At 40.7% G+C, this 20593-nt stretch overlaps 1 protein-coding gene across 22 annotated transcripts in view; it reads left to right on the top strand.

The window, feature by feature from the left end:
• DCT (dopachrome tautomerase) overlaps positions 1 to 20593 on the top strand; it is a 156374-nt gene that overhangs the window by 82281 nt on the left and 53500 nt on the right. For 17 of the 22 annotated variants that reach the window (XM_063792606.1, XM_063792620.1, XM_063792604.1 and 14 more), the window contains 5 exons: positions 8686 to 8985; positions 11071 to 11171; positions 11895 to 12061; positions 15511 to 15690; positions 17483 to 17618. In XM_063792606.1, the coding sequence (XP_063648676.1) occupies positions 8686 to 8985; positions 11071 to 11171; positions 11895 to 12061; positions 15511 to 15690; positions 17483 to 17618 (884 nt within the window). Of the gene's footprint in view, positions 1 to 8685; positions 10132 to 10826; positions 11172 to 11894; positions 12062 to 13456; positions 13647 to 15510; positions 15691 to 17482; positions 17619 to 20593 lie in introns of those variants that run through there. The other 5 variants (XM_063792617.1, XM_063792615.1, XM_054665008.2 and 2 more) reach the window with 4 other exon arrangements.

Below are 20593 nucleotides of genomic sequence, written 5' to 3'. Positions count from 1 at the left end.
GATGCTGGAACATAGGAGGATATAGGTCATTGAGCTTCATAAGGGGTTGAATAGGTATTACTAAGGGAACATACAAAGGCCTGTGATGTTGGTGTAGGAATGACATTCGATTTTTTTTTTTTTAATTTTAACTTTCAACTTTATTTTAGATCCAGGGGATACAAGTGCAGGTTTGTGACATAGATATATTGCACAGTGCTAGGGTTTGAGATATGATTGATCCTGTCACCCAGGTAGTGTGCGAAGCATCCAGTAGGTAGTTTTTCAACCTTTGACCCCTCCCTCCCTCCCCTCTCTAGCAGTCCCCAGTGCCTATTGTTGCCATCTTTATGTCCATGAGTGCCCAGACATTAGATTTCTTTTTTCACATTAAGAGTTCTGGCTTTAGGCCTGGTGCAGTGGCTCATGCCTGTAATCCCAGCACTTTGGAAGTCTGAAGTGGGTGGGTCACTTTGAGGTCAGGAGTTTGAGACCAGCCTGGCCAACATGGTGAAACCTTGTCTCTACTAAAAATACAAAAATTATCTGGGTGTGGTGGCAGGCACCTGTAATCCCAGCTACTCTGGGGGCTGAGACAGGAGAATCTCTTGAACTCAGGAAGCGGAGGTTGCAGTGAGCAGAAATCACGCCACTGCACTCCAGCCTGGGTGACAGAGTGAGATCTGTCTCAAATAAATAAATAAATAAATAAATAGTTCTGGCTTTATAATCATTTTGTAGTAATATTTTTAATTCTGTCATTCAGAAGAATATCTAGGTCCTGGTTTTGCCCTGGGTATTAATCATGACAAAAATTTCAATAACATATTGGATATATATTATCCAGCTTTTCTAAGTTTTTTAAGCATTTGCTTCTATAGACCTTCTCTCAAAATTATCATGGTTTTTTAGACGAATGAGGAGCAGGTTGCTGGTGTGGTTAGCGTGATTGAAAACCACACTAACACAGTAACTTCTTTGTTCAAAACCCCAAAATACTTCTAGAACAATTATTTCTATGTCAATCAATGAAAAAGTGCTGGCCAAGCGCAGCGGCTCACACCTGGAATCTCAGCACTTTGGGAGGCCAAGACGGGTCAGGAGTTCAACACCAGCCTAGCCAACATGGTGAAACCCTGTCTCTACTAAAAATACAAAAATTAGCCAGGTGTGGTGATGGGCACCTGTAATCCCAGCTACTCGGGAGGCTGAGACAGGAGAATCACTTGAACCCAGGAGGTGGAGGTTGCAGTGAGCTGAAATCGCGCCACTGCACGCAGCCTGGGCAACAATAGAGTGAGACTGTGTCTCAGAAAAAAAAAAAAAAAAAAAAAGAAAGTGCCAACACTTTCAAAAAGTTGTAAATCTGCATTGCATAGAATCCTGAGGCAGAGGACTTTAGGAAGTCACATATAACCATAAACTCTTTTTGTTACCAGCTTCTTCATATTTTTGCCATGGCTAGCAAGTTTTGTTTTGTTTTAGGTAGGGATAGAAAGAATAGAAGGGATCATTGCTATTTCCCTTTGCTAAGGAAATGTTTATAAATATTGCTCTAGAAGTAATAGGAACTTAGGATCATGGAAACCTACCTTCAAAAAAAAAAAAAAAAAGAGGATCCCCTGCTCTAAAAAGGCCTTGGGCCAGAAATAAATAGGGCCTGTTCTTTAAGTCCAGGCTGTAAGGAAGTCCCATCTACATAAGCCAGTCCAAAGAAGCAGGGCTTCCTCCAGGGAGATGGTCTGCCTCTCCAGCCATTGTCAAGGCCAGGCCTGGCCCTGAGGCCCCATCTCCAGGCTGTGGCTCACCTCCCCCCATGATCTGCTCAGTCCAAACTCATCAGGAACAGAACTCTTTCCACACCTACATTTTTTTAAAGGTAACTTAAGATTTACTGTATCTATAAATTCAATTTACTAGACTTTTAATGTTTCCCAGTTTTACTGAGGCATAATTGTTACACAGAACACTGCACATAATTAACGTGCACAATATGGTGTTTGGACATACCTATACGTTGTGTTGCCATTTCCACAATCAAGATAATAAACATATTCATCATCTCCAAAGGTTCCTCGTGGTTCTTTGTTTTTGTTTATTTTTTGCTTTTGTGGTAAGAACAGTTAACATGAGATCTGCCCTCTTAACACATTTTTAAGTGCCAAATGCCTTATTGTTAACTATAGGCACTATTTTGTACAGAAAATCTCTGGAACTTGCTCATCTTGTATCATTATAACTTTACAACTCCCTATCGCCCCTCCCCCATCCCCTGGTAACCACAATTCCGTCGTGTACTTCTCTATGTTCAGCTACTTTAGATGCCTCATATAAGAATAATCATGCAGAGTTTGTCCTTCTGAGACTGACTTATTTCACTTAGCACAAATGTCTTCCAGGTCCATCCATGCTGTCGCAAATGGTAGAATTTTTTTCTTTTTAAAGGCTGAATAATATTCCATTGTATTGTCATACCAACTTTGGATGGCTCTACTTATCTTGCTAGATGGTCTTTTTCTTTGAATCTCAGGGCACGAGACTAAGTCCTTAGTGACTGAGCTGGGAAGTTATTTTGTATATGTCATAATTACCATTCTGTGATGAGCCGGGTGTCCCAAAGCAGGACACATGTCCTTCAATTAATTATTCCCCAAAGAGTAAGTTGCTAGCCTTCCTAGGGTAGCTTTTTTATGGTTTGTGGGGCAATCTTTGGAATTGAAACCTGATCCTGAGCCTCCCAAAGAACATCCTCTACAGTAGCCTGATGACTCTTTTGCGAATGGAGTCACTGGGGCACTCCTGGGATGATCCAAAATTTCTCAAGGAAGAGATGTAGATTAGTGTCTTGTAACAGACTATTGATGACCCCAAATGTTGTTAATTCTTTGGAAAATAAACACCTCATAGTTTCCATAATCATGAAGCTGGTAAAGTAATTTCAGCCTAATAAGTAGAAACACATAGAAATTCTGGGATTTGTTTTTTAAAACTCTAAATTCTATGGTGAAATTCTCTGTAGAGAGCTTCTCTATAGTCTCTGTAGGGATAAATTGAAACAAAAAAGCCACTGAGCTTAATTGTCAGGAAGAGCTGAATTGCAGGAGACTTTGAATTTGCTATTCACCTTATAAGGCTTACCTGCCAGTTGGCTTTATGAGAATATGCCATTTGCAGCTATGTCTTTCGGCTTCTGAAAAACTTGCGCACCAAATAGTTTTTGAACAGTTGACGGTGAACTTCTTGTTTGTACAAGTGACTAATTGCCTCCATTTTCCAATCTCTGAAATGGGGATAATGATGAAACCACACTTGTAAAATCCTTTTGATTTCTGTAGATGAAAGGACCTATGTAAGTATAAAGTATTGTTATTAAAATAATAGAATCTCTAATTAAAAGGAATAGGCTATTTAGAGTTCCTTGTAAATTCACTAATCGGTGGTCTTTAAGCTTATTTAGTCTAATGGCTTTCTGAGGTTGAGCTGATGCAGTTCATGTAGGAATGTGTGGTGTTTAGATGATCTCACTCTTTTTCCATTTTTATCATAGTCCTTTGTAAACATGAGACTTTGACTCTTTAAATTTAATTTTCACTGAAGGACATACTCAACGGTCGATAGATTGATATTATCTAGGAATCATTTTTTTTCCTCTCTCCATTTCCCAGTAAGATAACACGGTTCTTTCTAAAACGCTTCTCTTCTTATATTTTTTGCATTGGTAGATTAAGAAGAAAAAACTAAATCATGTTAAACTGATGGAAGATGCTATTAGGAAAACTAAATTAAAGAAATAAACATTTTGTCTGCTAGGCTTTCATGTTGTTACACTTTTCAGTCATCTCCAGCATTTCAACAAATTCTTCAGGTCAGGTCTATAAACTTAGAAATGAAAGGGACCTGACTGCAGAGCTTTGGAATAATTTCTCTGAGACATCTTGGAAAAGGAATTTTTTAATTGAATAAATTTCTGGGTCATAAGTGAGCTCCAAAACAGACACAAGCTTTCTTTTCCCCCCCACCATTCTTTTCACAGGTGTTAAAAGCTTTCTTATTAGAACTTATACATTGCCTTTTGGAGGCAACTCTGGTTACATTAAAGTTTCTTGTTCACTGTAGTTGTGAAGCATCTCTGATTTTCTGAATCAGGATTAATCATTTCGTCGTTTGTCATCCAGTGGATCTTGACTTATTCCTCTGTTTTCGCTTTTCCCACAGTTTGACTTGTGTTGAAATGTCATTGTGTACTTGTCCTTCATTTCCACTAGACTAAGTATTATTGCCTCATTTATACAGATGCTCACTGACTTATGATGGGGTTACATCCCAATAATCCATCATAAGTTGAAAATACTGTTAAGTCAAAAATGCATTTAATACACCTAATCTATGAACATCATAGCTTAGCATAACCTACCTTAAATGCACTCAGAACACTAACATTAGCCTACAGTTGGGACAAAGCATCTCACACAAGGCCTATTTTATAATAAGGTGTTGAATATCTCATGTAATTTACTAAATACTGTACTGAAGGTGAAAACCAAAATAGTCATATGGATATTCGAAGTAGAGTTTCTACTGAATGCATATTGATTTTGCACCATCCTAAAGTTGAAAAATTTTAAGTTGAACCATCATAAGTCAGAGGCCATCTGTATTTGTATTCACTAGTGTCTGATCCCTTTTATTCAATTATTCATTGATTCTTTCACCACCCATCCAAGCAACATTTATTTAGCATCAACTAGGCCCTTCAGATACAGAGAGGGGGGAAAAACTGACGTGATTCTGAAGATGTGCCCAGTATAGTCATATGTAAGACAGATATGAAGACAAACAATTGCTATACTATTTGATAAGTGGTCTCTAATAATACTAGTAATAATAACACTTAATATAGAACTCACGGCAGGGTGCAGTGGCTCATGCCTGTAATCCCAACACTTTAGGAGGCCAAGGCAGATGGATCACCCGAGTTCAGGAGTTCAAGATCAGCCTGCCCAACATGGTGAAACCCCATCTCTACTAAAAATACAAAAATTGGCCAGGTGTGGTGGCATGCACCTGTAATCCCAGCTACTAGGGAGGCTGAGGCAGGAGAATCGCTTGAACCTGGGAGGCGGGTGTTGCAGTGAGCTGAGATCATGTCACTGCACTCCAGCCTGGGTGACAGAGTGAGACTGTCTTGACAAAAAAAAAAAAAAAATATATATATATATATATATATATATATATTTAACTCACTGTATACCAGATGTAGTTCTATGTGCTCCACATTAATGTGCTTGTTTTTTATAACATAAAAGCTATGGTAGCATAAAGGAAGACGTGTTGATTGTTGTATTTTTTAATAGACTTTAGAGCAGTTTTAGGTTCACAGCAAAACTGAGTCAAAAGTACAGAGAGTTGCCAACCCCCTGCCCTCACACACTCACATCTCCCTCACTGTCAGTGCATGTTTAGTGTTGGCTACCTTTTAGATAGTAGCTGTTCAATAAATTGTTTGTTAAATAAATACATGAGAGAGCCAATTATTTTGTTTCTGCCAACTACAAAGAATCATGGCAAAGAAAATAGAGTAGTCTTCAAATTCATAGCATAAGTTATGAATGACTCAGTTTCAACAGTCAGGCCCCCAATTCAAAAACAAGTGTTATGCCTTTAAATGTAAAAATGTATTAAATTATTATTATAAATTTTAGGTGTGTTATTTATTAATATTTTTAAATATTGAGACTTTATTATTTTAGATCAGTTTTGGGTTCACATTGAAATTGGGGAGAAAGTACAAAAAATTCCCATCTACCTTCTCCCCCACACTCTGCAATCTTCCACTAGCAACATCTGCAAACCAGGGTTACAATCAATGAACCTCTACTGACATTATTATCATCCAAATTTCTCAGCATTATGAAGCAAGGAATTACTCTTCTACTGCAGAGAAGTGACTAGACATTTACCTCCAATCAGCTATAGATAGGCAGCTGGAAATTTGACTGAATTTTAATCTGGGTAGCTACTCTTCTTTAGACACAGCATTTTGTTCACTCAGTTCTCAAAACAGTGTTCCATTCCTGTACTGTCATAGTAGGTGATATGTTTTAATCAAATCTGTTTTTAATACATAGAGTTTTAGTAAGGTTGCCCCAGGGAAAATAGACTTCAAGGTCCATAAAACGAAGCATCTTGCATAGCATCTGATGAGATAGTAGCCGCTTCATAAATATTTGTTAAATAAATAGTTTGTATTTAATTATCTCCAGGAATCAACAAACAATTTAATGTTTAACTTAAACTATTCAAAAACATGATTTTTAGTCTTGGGAAGAGTAGAATTTTTCCTTTTTTCAATATTTTAACTTATGTTCTCATAGAGTGCTGTAAAAGAAAAATACAGATAATTGAGCTACGTAAAAGGTGGGATATATGATATATTATAAAAAACAAAAAAACTCAACCGATTACAATTAGAAAAAATTCTCCCTACTTACATTTTAAGGAAATTTTCTTTAACTATCAAAAAATCCACTATAGAAAAGGAAGCCTGTGCATTTTCTTTACAGAATGCTGTTAATCATTTTGTTTTCATGCTGTTGGAAAATTTTCCTTTCCTTGAGAGATCCAAATAACTCCCCCTCCCCTATGGTCATAGTACTTTTTACTTACCTCTATTTTGCTACTTGTAGTTTACCAAAATTATTTATAGGGGCTGCTTTTTCTGCAAACCCACAGAACAGGGAGAGAAAATGTATGTGGCATCATCTGCTACATGCTCGATACTTCTGTTATTCATTCAACACACATTTGTTTTGAACAAGGCTAAGCACAGGCCTAGGCAGTGAGTTCACAGCCTTACAGCTGCCTGGAGCTGAAACAAGTGTAGTGATGTTTACAATCAGTGTAAATAAATGTGAAGAAAGGGGATGTATGAGGTGCAAGGAAGTAACTGACCCGAACCCCGACCTTTGGAATCAAGAATGACCTTAGAGAGCACCAAGGTGGAGCTTAAAGGAGAAATGGATCACGCAGGTAAAGAGGAATTTAGGGAGACAGTGAGGGAAAAGTGTTCCAGGAAGAAGGAAAAGCAAGCAAATAGGCCTAGGGCATGAGGTAGAGGAGGAGGAGTAAGTGAGCTGGTCACTCTCTTTAAATGCTTTACGTAATCCCTTTAATCTTCTGGGAGATAAGCATTATCATCCCCTTTCGTTTCAATCTTGTGCTCTAATGATATTTAAATTTTACCCTCTAACCTAAGGAATGAAATGTTGGTCATACCCAAAGGCAATAAGTTGGAAGGCTAAGAAGGGAAAAGTCTGGGGCAAGCTACAAGGATGTAAACTTTAGATGCTGATCAGAGAGATGCCCAGAGCTTGATCTTATTAGTCCTGTCCTCCTTCCCTGGGCTTTGAGAAAGCAGGGAGCTTTGTGCAGCTGACAGAAATCCTGTGGTGGTTTGTACTTCCTGACATCATGGCTACTGATTCACCCTGAGGACTTGACAGCTTCCGTTGATTTTGTCTTAATGCTGTCAACTTTGTGAAATAAGTCAGCTTTTTAAATGTGAGATTTCTTCTAAATTCCTAGAAATCAGTTAATTTATGTATTTATTTTATTTCTTTCTCTCTCTCTTTCTTTCTCTTCCTTTCTTCCTTTCTTTCCTTCTTTTCTTTCTTTTTGAGACAGAGTCTTGCTCTGTCACCCAGGCTGGAGTACAATGGCATGATCTCGGCTCATTGCAACCTCCATTTCCCGGGTTCAAGCCATTCTCCTGCCTCAGCCTCTGCAGTAGCTGGGACTACAGGCATGTACCACCACGCCCCGCTAATTTTTGCATTTTTAGTAGAGACGAGGTTTCACCATGTTGGCCAGTCTGGTCTCGAACTCCAGACCTCAAGTGATCTGCCCGCCTCTGCCTCCCAAAGTGCTGGGATTACAGGCGTGAGCCACCGGGCCAAGCCATGTATTTATTTTGGTTTCATCTTTAGCTTGCTGTGTATTTTCTTCCTTCTCTAAATCAATGAACTGTTCTGTGTCATCCCTTTTTGTGGGCGTGGAGCGGACGCAGGAGGAGACACCCCTGCGATCCTGGGAGGAAGGAGTGTGTGCATGAGTCTGCTAGTGCTGCTGTAACAACATCCCACAGACTGGGCAGCTTAAACACTGAAATTCACCCTCCCACAGTTCTGGAGGCTGGATGGCTGAGATCAGGGAGTTGGTTTCCTCTGAGGGCTCTCTCCTTGGCTTGCAGATGGCTGTCTTCTCCCTGTGTCTTCACGTGGTCTTCCTTCCAAAACTGTGTCCAAATTTCCTCTTCTTTTGAGGACACCAGTCATATTGGATTAGGGCCTACTCTAATTACCTCATTTACCCTTAATTATCTCTTTAAAGAACACTATCTCCAAATATAGTCACATACGAGGTATACTGGGGCTAGAACTTGGGGGACACGGTTTAGCTCATTGCAGTATACAGTGTATTTCATGTCCTGTTTCTTTGCTGGGAATGTGTCTAGGAAACTCTCTAGTGCTTAGTCCACTTGGAGATAGAAACATTTAAGAGGAGACCATGGGAGGAAAATTGACTTTCTTTGCCTTTGTGTAAGCACCTTCATCTTCTCTTCCATTCAAATTTCAGAGTACAAATTCAGAAATTTCTTCCAAATGACATAAACCCCCTTCCTTTCCATCTTTCTGTTTTGTGAACTAGGAAACTTTGCCGGCTATAATTGTGGAGACTGCAAGTTTGGCTGGACCGGTCCCAACTGCGAGCGGAAGAAACCACCAGTGATTCGGCAGAACATCCATTCCTTGAGTCCTCAGGAAAGAGAGCAGTTCTTGGGCGCCTTAGATCTAGCGAAGAAGAGCGTACACCCCGACTACGTGATCACCACACAACACTGGCTGGGCCTGCTTGGGCCCAATGGAACCCAGCCGCAGTTTGCCAACTGCAGTGTTTATGATTTTTTTGTGTGGCTCCATTATTATTCTGTTAGAGATACATTATTAGGTGGGTTTTTTCCTTGGCTGAAGGTATATTATTACAGGTTTGTGATTGGGTTGAGGGTATGGCAGTGGGAAGTAATTTCATGCAAGTTAATTAAGAGAGCAACCACAAGGCAGCCTTAGGTTTATGAAAGTCGTAGAATTATCAAATACCGCCTGGAGTTAGAAGGAAGCAGTTTCTTCCTGTGCATTGGATGCAGACACTTTAAATGTTCTCTCCTCTACCGTATGTTCTTGGTTCAAAGTGTAAACTTTTCTCTGTGAAGCTGTTAATCATCAAAGACGTGAGTTGGTGAGGTGGAGGCGAATTCCTTTTGATTTCAGAAGAAAACATTTGCGAATCTGGCCATGGAAGCCCTCTCTGACCTTTTCTCCAAATTAGAGGAATTAACTGAACATGTGCTAAGGCACATGAAGCTTCTTTGTGCGGAATTAGAGTGCTCATGTTGGGAGTGGGCATCTTGTTAAACTCACAGGATAGATCAACTTTGGATGGATTTTAGACAGTCTATCACATGATAGACTTTCAGATAATCATTTATGGTACTCCTGCATGGTCCGGAATCCCCAGGTTTCTTGGAGCTTTATTGTCAAGGAAAAGTACAAGCTTAGCCACAGCAATGTAGAGTTTCTGCTGCTTAGCTCTTTGCAACACAGTCATGTTGGATGCTTGAGGAATTGGTGACCTGCCCTTCCAAGTCTTAAAAATTGGGGTCTGGGTAGGACTTGGAATGAGGGGGTTGTCTGTTACAAACTTCATGGATCAAGTAGGTTCAGCTTTGTCCTATTTTTCAGTCAAAGGAAAGCCATAGACACCAATGTATTCCAGGAGGGCTTGACTCCATCCTAGATTCTTCCCATAGCAGTTCTTGAATGCATGGCTGCACGTGCACCTCTCCCCATTTTTGGGGTCCTTCATTGGGGTCAGGATGAATGAAGACATCAAGCTCACTTTGAAGAGCAAGATTCTGATTTGGACAGGTTCATCCTTCTGCTCATCACTTGTTCCCCTTCAATTGATACCCTCTCGTTGTCGGGTTCTGAGAATTTGAAACCTTGCTCTGAATTGAACATGAAAAAGGGCCGTGTAGCCAACATCAGGGACAGCAGTGCTTTTCTCAGTGTGAGTCTTTTAAAACTTGCCTTACAGGTAAGCATCTGTCTGTCTTTATCGATAGATAAGGAGGCTCTTTTGGCTATAAACCTTTATAGTTTTCCTGTTATCACTCTGAGGAATTATTGCTTTATGAGAGAGTACTCTCTCAAGAGGAAAAGAAAGTCCTAGTTTCTGGTCATAGCTACGAATTAAATTTATATTCATGTCTGTTCAGCTCTCTGAAGTTGTTATAGGTATTTTGGACAAGAACTAAAGTTAGCTGAAGTTTCCACATAACCATCAAAGCTGTTATGAAAAAGGGAAGAAGGATGGACCAGGCAGTAAGCAGGTCATTAAATCGTCCAGAGCTTTTCACTAAAATTGGCAGTTCCAGTGTCCAGCCTAAATGGCTTGAATGTATTTTTCTCTCTTCTGGTCTCAGCGAACATGCTTGTCAGCTAGTAGTTATAACAGATTGATGGGTGAGGCAAAATACGCGAAAGTTCTTTTTGGTTACATAAATACTGCATTAGGACTAAGTGCAGTTGAAGTTACAATATTATTAATTAATCTCTCCCTTTTAAATTTATATCTTTGTGAAGTGTAGGTTAGCAAATGCCTTTAAAAAATATATTTCATTTAGGTCTTAATGATCTATTCTTTTGGATAGTCTATTTCACCTGAATGGATTGTTGCTTACAAATTAAATATGTATCAGGGGCTCCCAATCCTGAAAGTCACCTGAATTTCCTGGATCTCTGCTAGAAATCAACCTTTTAAGAGATAAAGGAGGGTTTATCCTAAAAGTACTAGTTACTTCTGAAATTCATGTCATTACTATTGCTTTTGGAGATATAAATAACAACAAAACTTTTTTTCTTACTACTATAAAACATCATGGACTTATTGGTTCTATAGATACAGCCCAGGTAAGATTTAACATTTTAAAAAATTCTATTCTGTCATCTCTAATATGTTTCCCAATTGTTTCAGGACCAGGACGCCCCTACAGGGCCATAGATTTCTCACATCAAGGACCTGCATTTGTTACCTGGCACCGGTACCATTTGTTGTGTCTGGAAAGAGATCTCCAGGTAGGTCAAAACTATGCATTTAGTTCTTGTAATTTTTAAAAAAATTTATTGTATATATTTAAGGCATACAATGTGAGTTTTGATATACTTATCTTGATACTCATACAAGATAAGTGATTAGTGCACTAAAGTAAATTAACATACTCAGCATCACATAGAGATATCTCTTTTTGTGTGTGTGTGGTAAGAGTACCTAAGGTCTACTCTCTTGGCAAATCACCAGTACACAATACAACGTTAACTATAGTCTCAGACCTCGAGTTATTTATCCTACATAACTGCAACTTTGCACCTTTCAGCCTACATCTTCCCATTTCTCCCAGTCCCTTGTAACTACTATGTAACTCTCTATGTATTCATTCTTTTTCTTTTTTCTTCTTTTCTTTAGATTCCACATATAAGTGAGATAGTGCAGTGTTTTTCTTTCTGTATCTGGCTTATTTCAGTTGGCACAATGTCTGCTAGATTCATTCACATTGTTGCAAATGGCAGGGTCTCCTTTTTAAAGGCTGAATAATACTCCATTGTACACAGTATATATATATATGTATATAAAATATACACACACTGATTTATGTCACAGTTTCTTCATTCATTTATCCATCCGGTAGTCTTTGTCTTGGTAGACATTTGGTTCAGATACATATCAGCCTTTGCCTTGTATGCTTTCTTGTTGTATCTGATGGCATGGATTAAATGACTAGGCCTGCCCTTTGCTTTTAGCGACTCATTGGCAATGAGTCTTTTGCTTTGCCCTACTGGAACTTTGCCACTGGGAGGAACGAGTGTGATGTGTGTACAGACCAGCTGTTTGGGGCAGCGAGACCAGACGATCCGACTCTGATTAGTCGGAACTCAAGATTCTCCAGCTGGGAAACTGTCTGTGATAGGTAATGGCTCCTGTACCTGCAATGGCATCCAGAGATTGTCTTTTCTGATGTCTGAGACATGGAGGAGAAGGCACTTTATAGTGCTGTTTCTTATGCATGTGGTGTCCTATTTACATGTTTCTAAAAACAGTTTTCCTCTGGGAGGTGGGATTTCAAAAATTCAAAGCTCTTTAATTAAAAAAATAAATATATCAAAATCACATTTGTGAATTGATTATGCTTGGCCATCATTTTGAGATCAGGTTAGTTTTATCAGATTAGTGCAAATGTAATTGCGGTTTTTGCCTTTAAAAGTAATAGCAAAAACCACAATTTCTTTTGCATCAACCTAATCAAATTAAGAGTAGTTCTTGCATTCAATCAACATTTGCTAAGCACCAATCATATCCCATGTGATGTGGTACTGCCGGGAATACAAAGATGAATGAAATAAAACCTCCCTTTTGAATATTGTCTTGTATTAACGAGATAGATTTCTTGTAAGTAAATTACAATTGAGTGTGGGAAGTACTGTAATAGATGTATACACAAAGACAAGAAGAGAGTCTGGGCAAGTCCCCAAGAGGCAGAGATGATGGCTCTGAGAAGGGGAGGGGCACAGACCTGAGGTGTAGAGGAGGGTGAGGGGAGTGTGGGGGGGCAGTGGGTGGGTCCTTGATGGAGGAACATCATGTGTGAAGCTAGATAATTCTCTGGAAACAGCCTGGTATGGCTGAGTCACAGGATGCTGGTGAGTTGAGGAGGACAGGGGCTTGGGGCCAGCCGGGGAAGGATGATCTGTGACATACTAAAGACTGCATACACAGGTCAGTGGCCTGGCCTGCAGCCCATGAAGAGTTCTGTCCTCAAAGACTCCTTGAATTTGTTTCTCTGTCCTGGAACACCTGGAACACATTTCAGCAAAAAATTTCCCAAGAGGCTCCTCACCTCACCTTCCTTTATTCATTTTTTTCCTCCAAAATTTGTTTTGTTTTTTTTTTTGTTTTTTTGTTTTTTTGAGATGGAGTCTCACTCTGTCACCAGGCTGGAGTGCAGTGACGTGATCTCGGCTCACTGCAACCTCCGACTCCCTGGTTCAAGCAATTCTCCTGCCTCAGCCTCCTGAGTAGCCGGGATTACAGGCATGTGCAACCACGCCCAGCTAATTTTTGTATTTTTAGTAGAGACAGGGTTTCACCATGTTTGCCAGGATGGTCTCGATCTCCTGACCTCATGTAATCTGCCTGCCTTGGCCTCCCAAAGTGCTGAGATTACAAGTGTAAGCCACCTCACCCGGCCTCAAAATCCCCATGGTTTTAACCCCACTGCTCTGTCTTTCCTCCCAGGTCCTTAGACTGCTCCAGGGCACAGAGCTGTGGCTCCCCCGGCCCCCAGGCTTCACTGCCAACACCCTGAGCCTGCATAGGTGTGCGTTTTGAGGGGCCCATGCCCAGCTAGCAGGGACTTCGTCTTCCACATCCTGTGCATTTCCTACAGTGCTCAGAACAGTGCTCCACGAGCAGGGACATCATCAGTGCTTTTTCTGTGACCGAGCTTAATTCCATCAAGCGCCATTTCCCACCGTACCTTGGAATAGTAGTGGATGGTATGTGAAAAGAGATTTCCGTCATCAAGTAAGTTTAGAGAAGGCTGAGTTTAAAAGGTTTTTAAATTTTTAGAATGTCGTCAAGCTTTCCATAGATAAATGTGATATTCTTTTTCAAGAGGAGCCTAACCCTGGAACTCTTACTTCACCGGACATCCCATTGGAATCCACTTTGGGAAACGCTGCCTGGGAGGCCTTGGAGACCTTTTTCAGCTTAGTGTTTAGGTCCTGGCCTCTTTCATCCCTGTGGATGTGCTGATTATATTCTCACATACTCGGTCCTATCCCTAATTCATGAAAACCCTCACAATAACATCTTTAAATTTTTATCTCTGCCAGTGAAATAATGGTCTGCACTTTGGGAGACCAAGGCAGGGGGATCACTTGAGGCCAGGACTTCGAGACCAGCCTGAGTAACATAGTGAAACCCTGTCTCTACAAAAAGTTTGAAAAGTTAGCCTAGCTGGGCACGGTGGCTCACGCCTGTAATCTCAGCACTTTGGGAGGCCGAGACAGGTGGATCACCTGAGGTCAGGAGTTCGAGACCAGCCTGACCAACATGGTGACCAACCAGCCCGACAGCCCTGTCTCTACTAAAAATACAGAAGTTAGCTGGGCGTGGTGGCATGTGCCTGTAGTCCCAGCTACTCAGGAGGCTGAGGTAGGAGAATTGCTTGAACTCAGGAGGTGGAGGTTGCAGTGTGCCATTGTACTCCAGCCTGGGCTACAGAGTGAGACTCTGTCTCAAAAAAAAAAAAAAAAAAAAAAAGTTAGCCAGTAGTCCCAGCTACTGGGGAGACTGAGGCAGGAGGATTGCTTGAGCCCAGGAGTTCAAGGCTGCAGTCAGCTGTGATCATGCCACTGCACTCTAGCCTGTACAACAGAGTGAGACCCTATCTCTAAATTTAAAAAGAAAAAATAAATAAAAAGAAAGAAATACTATTCTGATGTTGGAATCCAGGCCATAGCAGGCGTGTAGGATATAATGTCTTACGGACATGGGACCTTCTCAGCCCATGCTGAGCACTTAACTATTGATACTCTACTACCTTGGAACATTTTCCAACACAGCGTTTCTTCTAATATCTCCCCTTTGTGTACTTTCATCTGCTTTTACTCTGACCTCCCCTGTTTGCCTTCAGTTTGCCTAAAAGGTTTTCGTAACTTTGCATGTCACTTCTGCCAAAACTGGCTTAGCTCAGCATAATACGAACCACCCTATTCTCCCTTCAGTTACTCAAGATTCAAATGCACACAATAGGAGTCATCTTGCCTTGTAAACCCTCTCACTGTCTTTCCAACAGAATGGTAATGATTATTCATATTTATGCCCATGTCCGTATTTTGTGCATCTACATTTTTGAAACTTCTCGACCCATAATGACTTTCAGGTATAGTACTTTTTACCACATATTGTTAACTCTGCTAAAGTAATTGTAGTACAATTTTACCATGATTGTGACCCTGATTGATTTGCTTGGCCCAAATTTATAATACTGTGCATAAGTTAAGACATATCATTTTTTGTTTTGGGGGATTTTTTTTTTTCTTCTTGAGACAGGGTCTCACTCTGTCACTAAGGCTGGAGGGCAGTGGCATGATCTCTGCTCACTGCAGCCTCTGTCTCCTGGGTTCAAGTGATTCTCCTGCCTTAGCCTCCTGAGTAGCTGGGACAACAGGCACACACCACCACGCCTAGCTAATTTTTGTATTTTTAGCAGAGTCGGGGCTTTGCCATAGCTGGTTTCAAACTCCTGGCCTCAAGGGATCCACCTGCCTCAACCTCCCAAAGTGCTGGGATTACAGACGTGAGCCATCATGCCCAGCCACCATATATTATTTTAAATCTTATTACAAATCTTAGCTTGGATGACTATAACCACCGGGTCACCTTGTGCAATGGAACCTATGAAGGTTTGCTGAGAAGAAATCAAATGGGAAGAAACAGCATGAAATTGCCAACCTTAAAAGACATACGAGATTGCCTGTCTCTCCAGAAGTTTGACAATCCTCCCTTCTTCCAGAACTCTACCTTCAGTTTCAGGTGGGTGCTCTGAGCTCTGCTGGACCTGCCTGTACAGTACAGGTTTTCATGCCTGTGATTGTAAAGAACTGGAAGGAAACCCAGGTTTTGGGGGTTGTCTACGAAGCTAAGTGATGGAGAGAGGCCTAACGAGAGAAGTTAGCAAGGGATTGGTGTGAGGAAAGTCTTTACCCATCTACTATGACTAACAATATGGTTTTAATACCTTCTAACTTAGCTGTTCAAAACCATCTTTTGTATTTCTAATTGCAGTACATTAATAGGTCCAGTCTTTGGAAACAGGGTACTTCATTAAATATAGTGTTTTTTCAATGTCCATGCTCTTTCTCTTTCCTTTCTTATTTTTTAAAATGTCGATATTAGAAATTTATCAGCCATAGAACTTAATAGTGGGGTCTGAGATCTCAGAGGAGTATTGCAGACTAAATTCAACTCAAATCATAGCACAGCAATGACATTACAATACTTAACATTTAAAGACCAACTATTAATCTTCCATCAAAGGTTGGGCATGGTGTTCATGCCTGTAATCCTAGTGCTTTGGGAGGCCAGTGCAGGAGGACTGCTTGAGTCCAGGAGTTTGAGACCACTTGGGCAACAGAGCAAGACCCTGTCTCTACAAAAATATATAAAAAAGTAGCCAGGTGTGGTGGTATGTACCTGTAGAGGTAGGCCTAGAATTTAAGCACATCTCAAAATCACCAAAGAAAAACACATAAACACATATTTCATGCCCTGCTCCCAGAGTTTCTGATTCAGTAGATGTAGGCTGTGTCTTAACAACTTGCATTTCTAACCAAATCCCAAATGATGCCAGTTAAGGTGGTCTGAGCACTGCATTTTGAGAACAACTCCCCTAACTCAAACATATAGAAAATGCAATCTGTTTTAATAGCACTTTTGTCACAATGAAAAACTAATTCATCCTCCTTTTCAAAACAACCTTAAATGTTACCCTTCCCCCACCTTTGACGCTACTCTGAAGGCTGTGTCCAACCTCAGCAGACTCTGAGCCATGCTACACTTAGCACAACCTCTACATTTGAGTTCAGCCTGCCCTGCCCCAGGCCCATACAAATTGTCTACTTTAAACACAGTTAAGACAGAGAGAGAATCCAGTTTTGGAGAAGATCTTTAATCTATCTACCATCCCCTTTTTGGACCCATCTTTGTTTAAAATCTTATTTATAAACCTATCTCTCATAATTCTTAAAGTCTTTTTATGGTGGTAGACAATTTTTTTCTTTTTTCTTTTTTTTAGAGCCAGGGTCTCGCTGTGTCACCTAGGGTAGAGTGCAGTGGCACAATCATGGCTAATTGTAACCTCAAACTCCTGGGCTCAAGTGATCCTCCTACCTCAGCCTCCTGAGTAGCTGGACCTTCAGTCAAGCTGAAGGTCTCTTTGGTTGAGAAATATAAATATCAGATTATATGTTAAATAAAAGAATTTATTGATCATAGTCAATCTGCTTGGCATGGTACTGAACCCTGGCAATAAATATCTGGAGAAAACATAGAGCCTGCTCTCCAAGGGAATGAGAGACAGGTATGAGGTTGTCATACAGTACACAAAAGAGATATAATTCAGAAATAGCATTGCTTAGAAGTTCTCTCCCCTTACAGAGGATTATCATTAAAGTTTGGGGCTAATTCTTGGTCAATTTGCTATGACAGAGCTTCCCATATCCCTACCCAGTCTCAAATTAGACAACTATCATCTAGGCTGAAAACAACAAAAAAGAGACCTTTATCAGTCTTTGTCTGTTGTCACTGATATACTTGTTTCTCCTAGGAATGCTTTGGAAGGGTTTGATAAAGCAGATGGGACTCTGGATTCTCAAGTGATGAGCCTTCATAATTTGGTTCATTCCTTCCTGAACGGGACAAACGCTTTGCCACATTCAGCCGCCAATGATCCCATTTATGTGGTATGTTCAAAGATTCAGAATGCATGAAAATTTTCTAGATAATATGTCAGATTTATTGTTTTCATACAATTAATGTTTGATGATGTTTTATTCTCTGTGTGAACAATGTGATGTGTGCAAATGTAAATTAATTTCAATCTATACCATAGGGATGGTTAGGTAGCATTTGAAAGCCCTAATCAGAACCCATGCTTCAGGGATGGTTCACTTTTGGGTGATCTTAGACAAAAGTTTACAATTCCACTGGTGAATTCATAAATTAGCATAATAATAAATGATTTTTCATTGGCTAAATGAGTGTTGTTGAGGTTCATTAGTCCACACAAACCACCTTCAATGTGTTACCTGCAGGAAAGAGAGGTTCTGTTAGCCAGAAAACGGGAGGAGAATGGAGAGGGTGTGCTGGACACTTAAACCTCCTACTCCAACTTGAGTGAGCTTTACTTGAGAAAGAAGAAAAGCAGCACCTGACATCCAAGAGCTGGCCTGGTGAAATCAACCAGGCCTTGATGTCCCCTGTTGGACATAAACAATCTCGTAGAACATCGACAGCAGACAAGTCCACTCTGATCATGGTGGATCAGGACAAAAACAAGACTACTCCGTAACTGTGTCTGAGCACAGACAAATAATGAACACTTTCCAAGCCACAAGATGCATGACATCCCCTTTCCTGGCTAATATGAGCAAAAAATGACAAATGCCTTCACCGATGGCATTAATACAAAAACTCACATTTGAGGCAATTTAATTTGTTAATCTGATTCATACCTCTGACATGTAATAATACAGACAGTAAATAGGATTGCTGTTGACTGTGCAGGAGCCTCACAGTCGTTTAAATTTCAGTGTGATGAACTCCTTTGGTATATCAGTTTGATTTCTGTCTCACTTTAAAACAAAAGAAGAAAACTGCCAGGCATGGTGGCTCATGACTGTAATCTCAGCACTTTGGGAGGCTGACGTGGGAGGATCACTTGTGCCTAGGAGTTCAAGACCAGCCTGGGCAACATTATGAGACCTTTTCTCTACCAAAAAAACTTTACAAATTAGCTGGGCATGGTAGCATGCACCTGTGGTTCCAGCTACTTGGGAGGCTGTGGTGGGAGGATCACTTGAGCCTGGGAGGTCGAGGCTGCAGTGAGCCATGATCGTGCCACTGCATCCCAGCCTGGGCAACAGGGTGAGACCCTGTTTCAAAAACAAAAACAAACTGAACAAAACTTGACAATAGGATTCTAAATTTTACAATTCTGAGCTTTTTTAGTGTTTGTTTATTTGTTTGTTTGTTTGTTTTTTGGAGACAGAGTCTTGCTCCACTGCCCAGGCTGGAGTACAGTGGCGCTATCTGGGCTCACTGCTACCTCTGCCTCCTGGATTCAAGCGATTCTTCTGCCTCAGCCTCCCAAGTATCTGGGACTACAGGTGCACGCCACCACGCCCGGTTAATTTTTATATTTTTACTAGAGACAAGGTTTCACCATATTGGCCAGACTGGTCTCGAACACCTGACCTCCTGATCTGCCCACCTCAGCCTCCCAAAGTGCTGGGATTACAGGCGTGAACCACCGGGCCCAGTCTTTAGTTTTTAAAGTATGTTCATCCCCTGGTGAACTTTTCTAAGACAAACAAAATGGGGAGGTATGAGTCAGGGCCACACTGTTCAGCTACCCTAGTCAATGCTCTTCAGTCTGTGACCTCTAGGAACACAATGTAGTTGAATACATTGGTCTGTTACTCCTTGCAGGCAGAGAATGGAGGACTGTGGAGAGTCTCAGCCAGTGGGTGTTGGAAAAGACAGAAAGGATTTGGGCTTGTGCTAGGTGATTTGGGGAGGACTTTTGGAAGCTTTGCTGTGAATCAGATGTTGTCTGAAGCAGGGGTATGCTTCCTGATTCTATGAGTGGGTATCTTGATAGAGCGATTATATCTGTATATGGGGCAGACTAGACTGAGGTTAAAGCCATAATTGGTCAAACAGCAGCAGATGCTCATATTAGCCGGGAAAGGGGGTGTCACACATCTTGCATCTTGGACAATGTTCATAATTTGTCTGTGCTCAGACACGGTTATGGGGTTTTCTTGTTTTTGTCCTGATCCGTCATGGTCACAGAGTGGCCTTGTCTGCTGTCGATGTTCTACGAAATTGTTTCTGTCTGATAGGGGGACATCAAGTCCTCGTTGATAGCGCCAGGCCAGCTCTTGAATGTCAGGGACTGCTTTTCTAAGTACAGGTCACTCAAGTTGTCATAAGAGATTTAGACAACATACACATTCATGTCTCAGCAGCCAATCCCCAACAGTGCTCCTGCTTTACAGATACGCAACTCACCATTGTCTATTTTAACTCTGTCTGTGTGTCTTCTGAGTTGTATGTCTTGAATAGATAGTTTTGGAGCAATTACAAGAAGATATTTCACCTCTTCTCCTTTTTTATTTTGCCAGTATTTTGAGTTTATATTGTTATCCAGTAGATTGTATGGTATCCAAAGACTCTCTGTTTTTTTCCAGAATTTTCCTCACCTTAATGTTAATCTTAGCAATGTGTCTCAGTCTGCTCAGGCTGCCATAATGAAAGACCACAGATTGGATGGCTTAAACAACAGAAATTTATATCCCACAGTTCTAGAGGCCAGGAGGTCTAAAACCAAGGTGCCGGCTGATTTGGTTCCTGGTGAAGACTTCCTGAGCCTTCTAGCTGCGTCCTTATATACTGGAGGGAGAGAGAGAATAAACTCTCTGATGCCTCTTTTTATGATAACACTAATCCAGGGCTCTATGGTTCTGACCTCATTAAACCTTAATTACCTCTTTCTAGGCTCTTTCTCCAAGTATAGTCACATTGTGGGTTAGGGCTTCAACATACGGATTTTGGGGAAACACAGTTCAGTCCAGATATAGCATTTATAATGCATTGTCAAACCATCAGTTTATAGAAGTTTGTTTTTCTTTTCTTTTTTCTTTTTGAGATGGAG

This window comes from Pan troglodytes, chromosome 14 (assembly GCF_028858775.2).
Source record: "Pan troglodytes isolate AG18354 chromosome 14, NHGRI_mPanTro3-v2.0_pri, whole genome shotgun sequence".
Classification (NCBI taxonomy): Eukaryota; Metazoa; Chordata; class Mammalia; order Primates; family Hominidae; genus Pan; species Pan troglodytes.
This window is presented reverse-complemented; position numbering and strand designations above follow the sequence as displayed.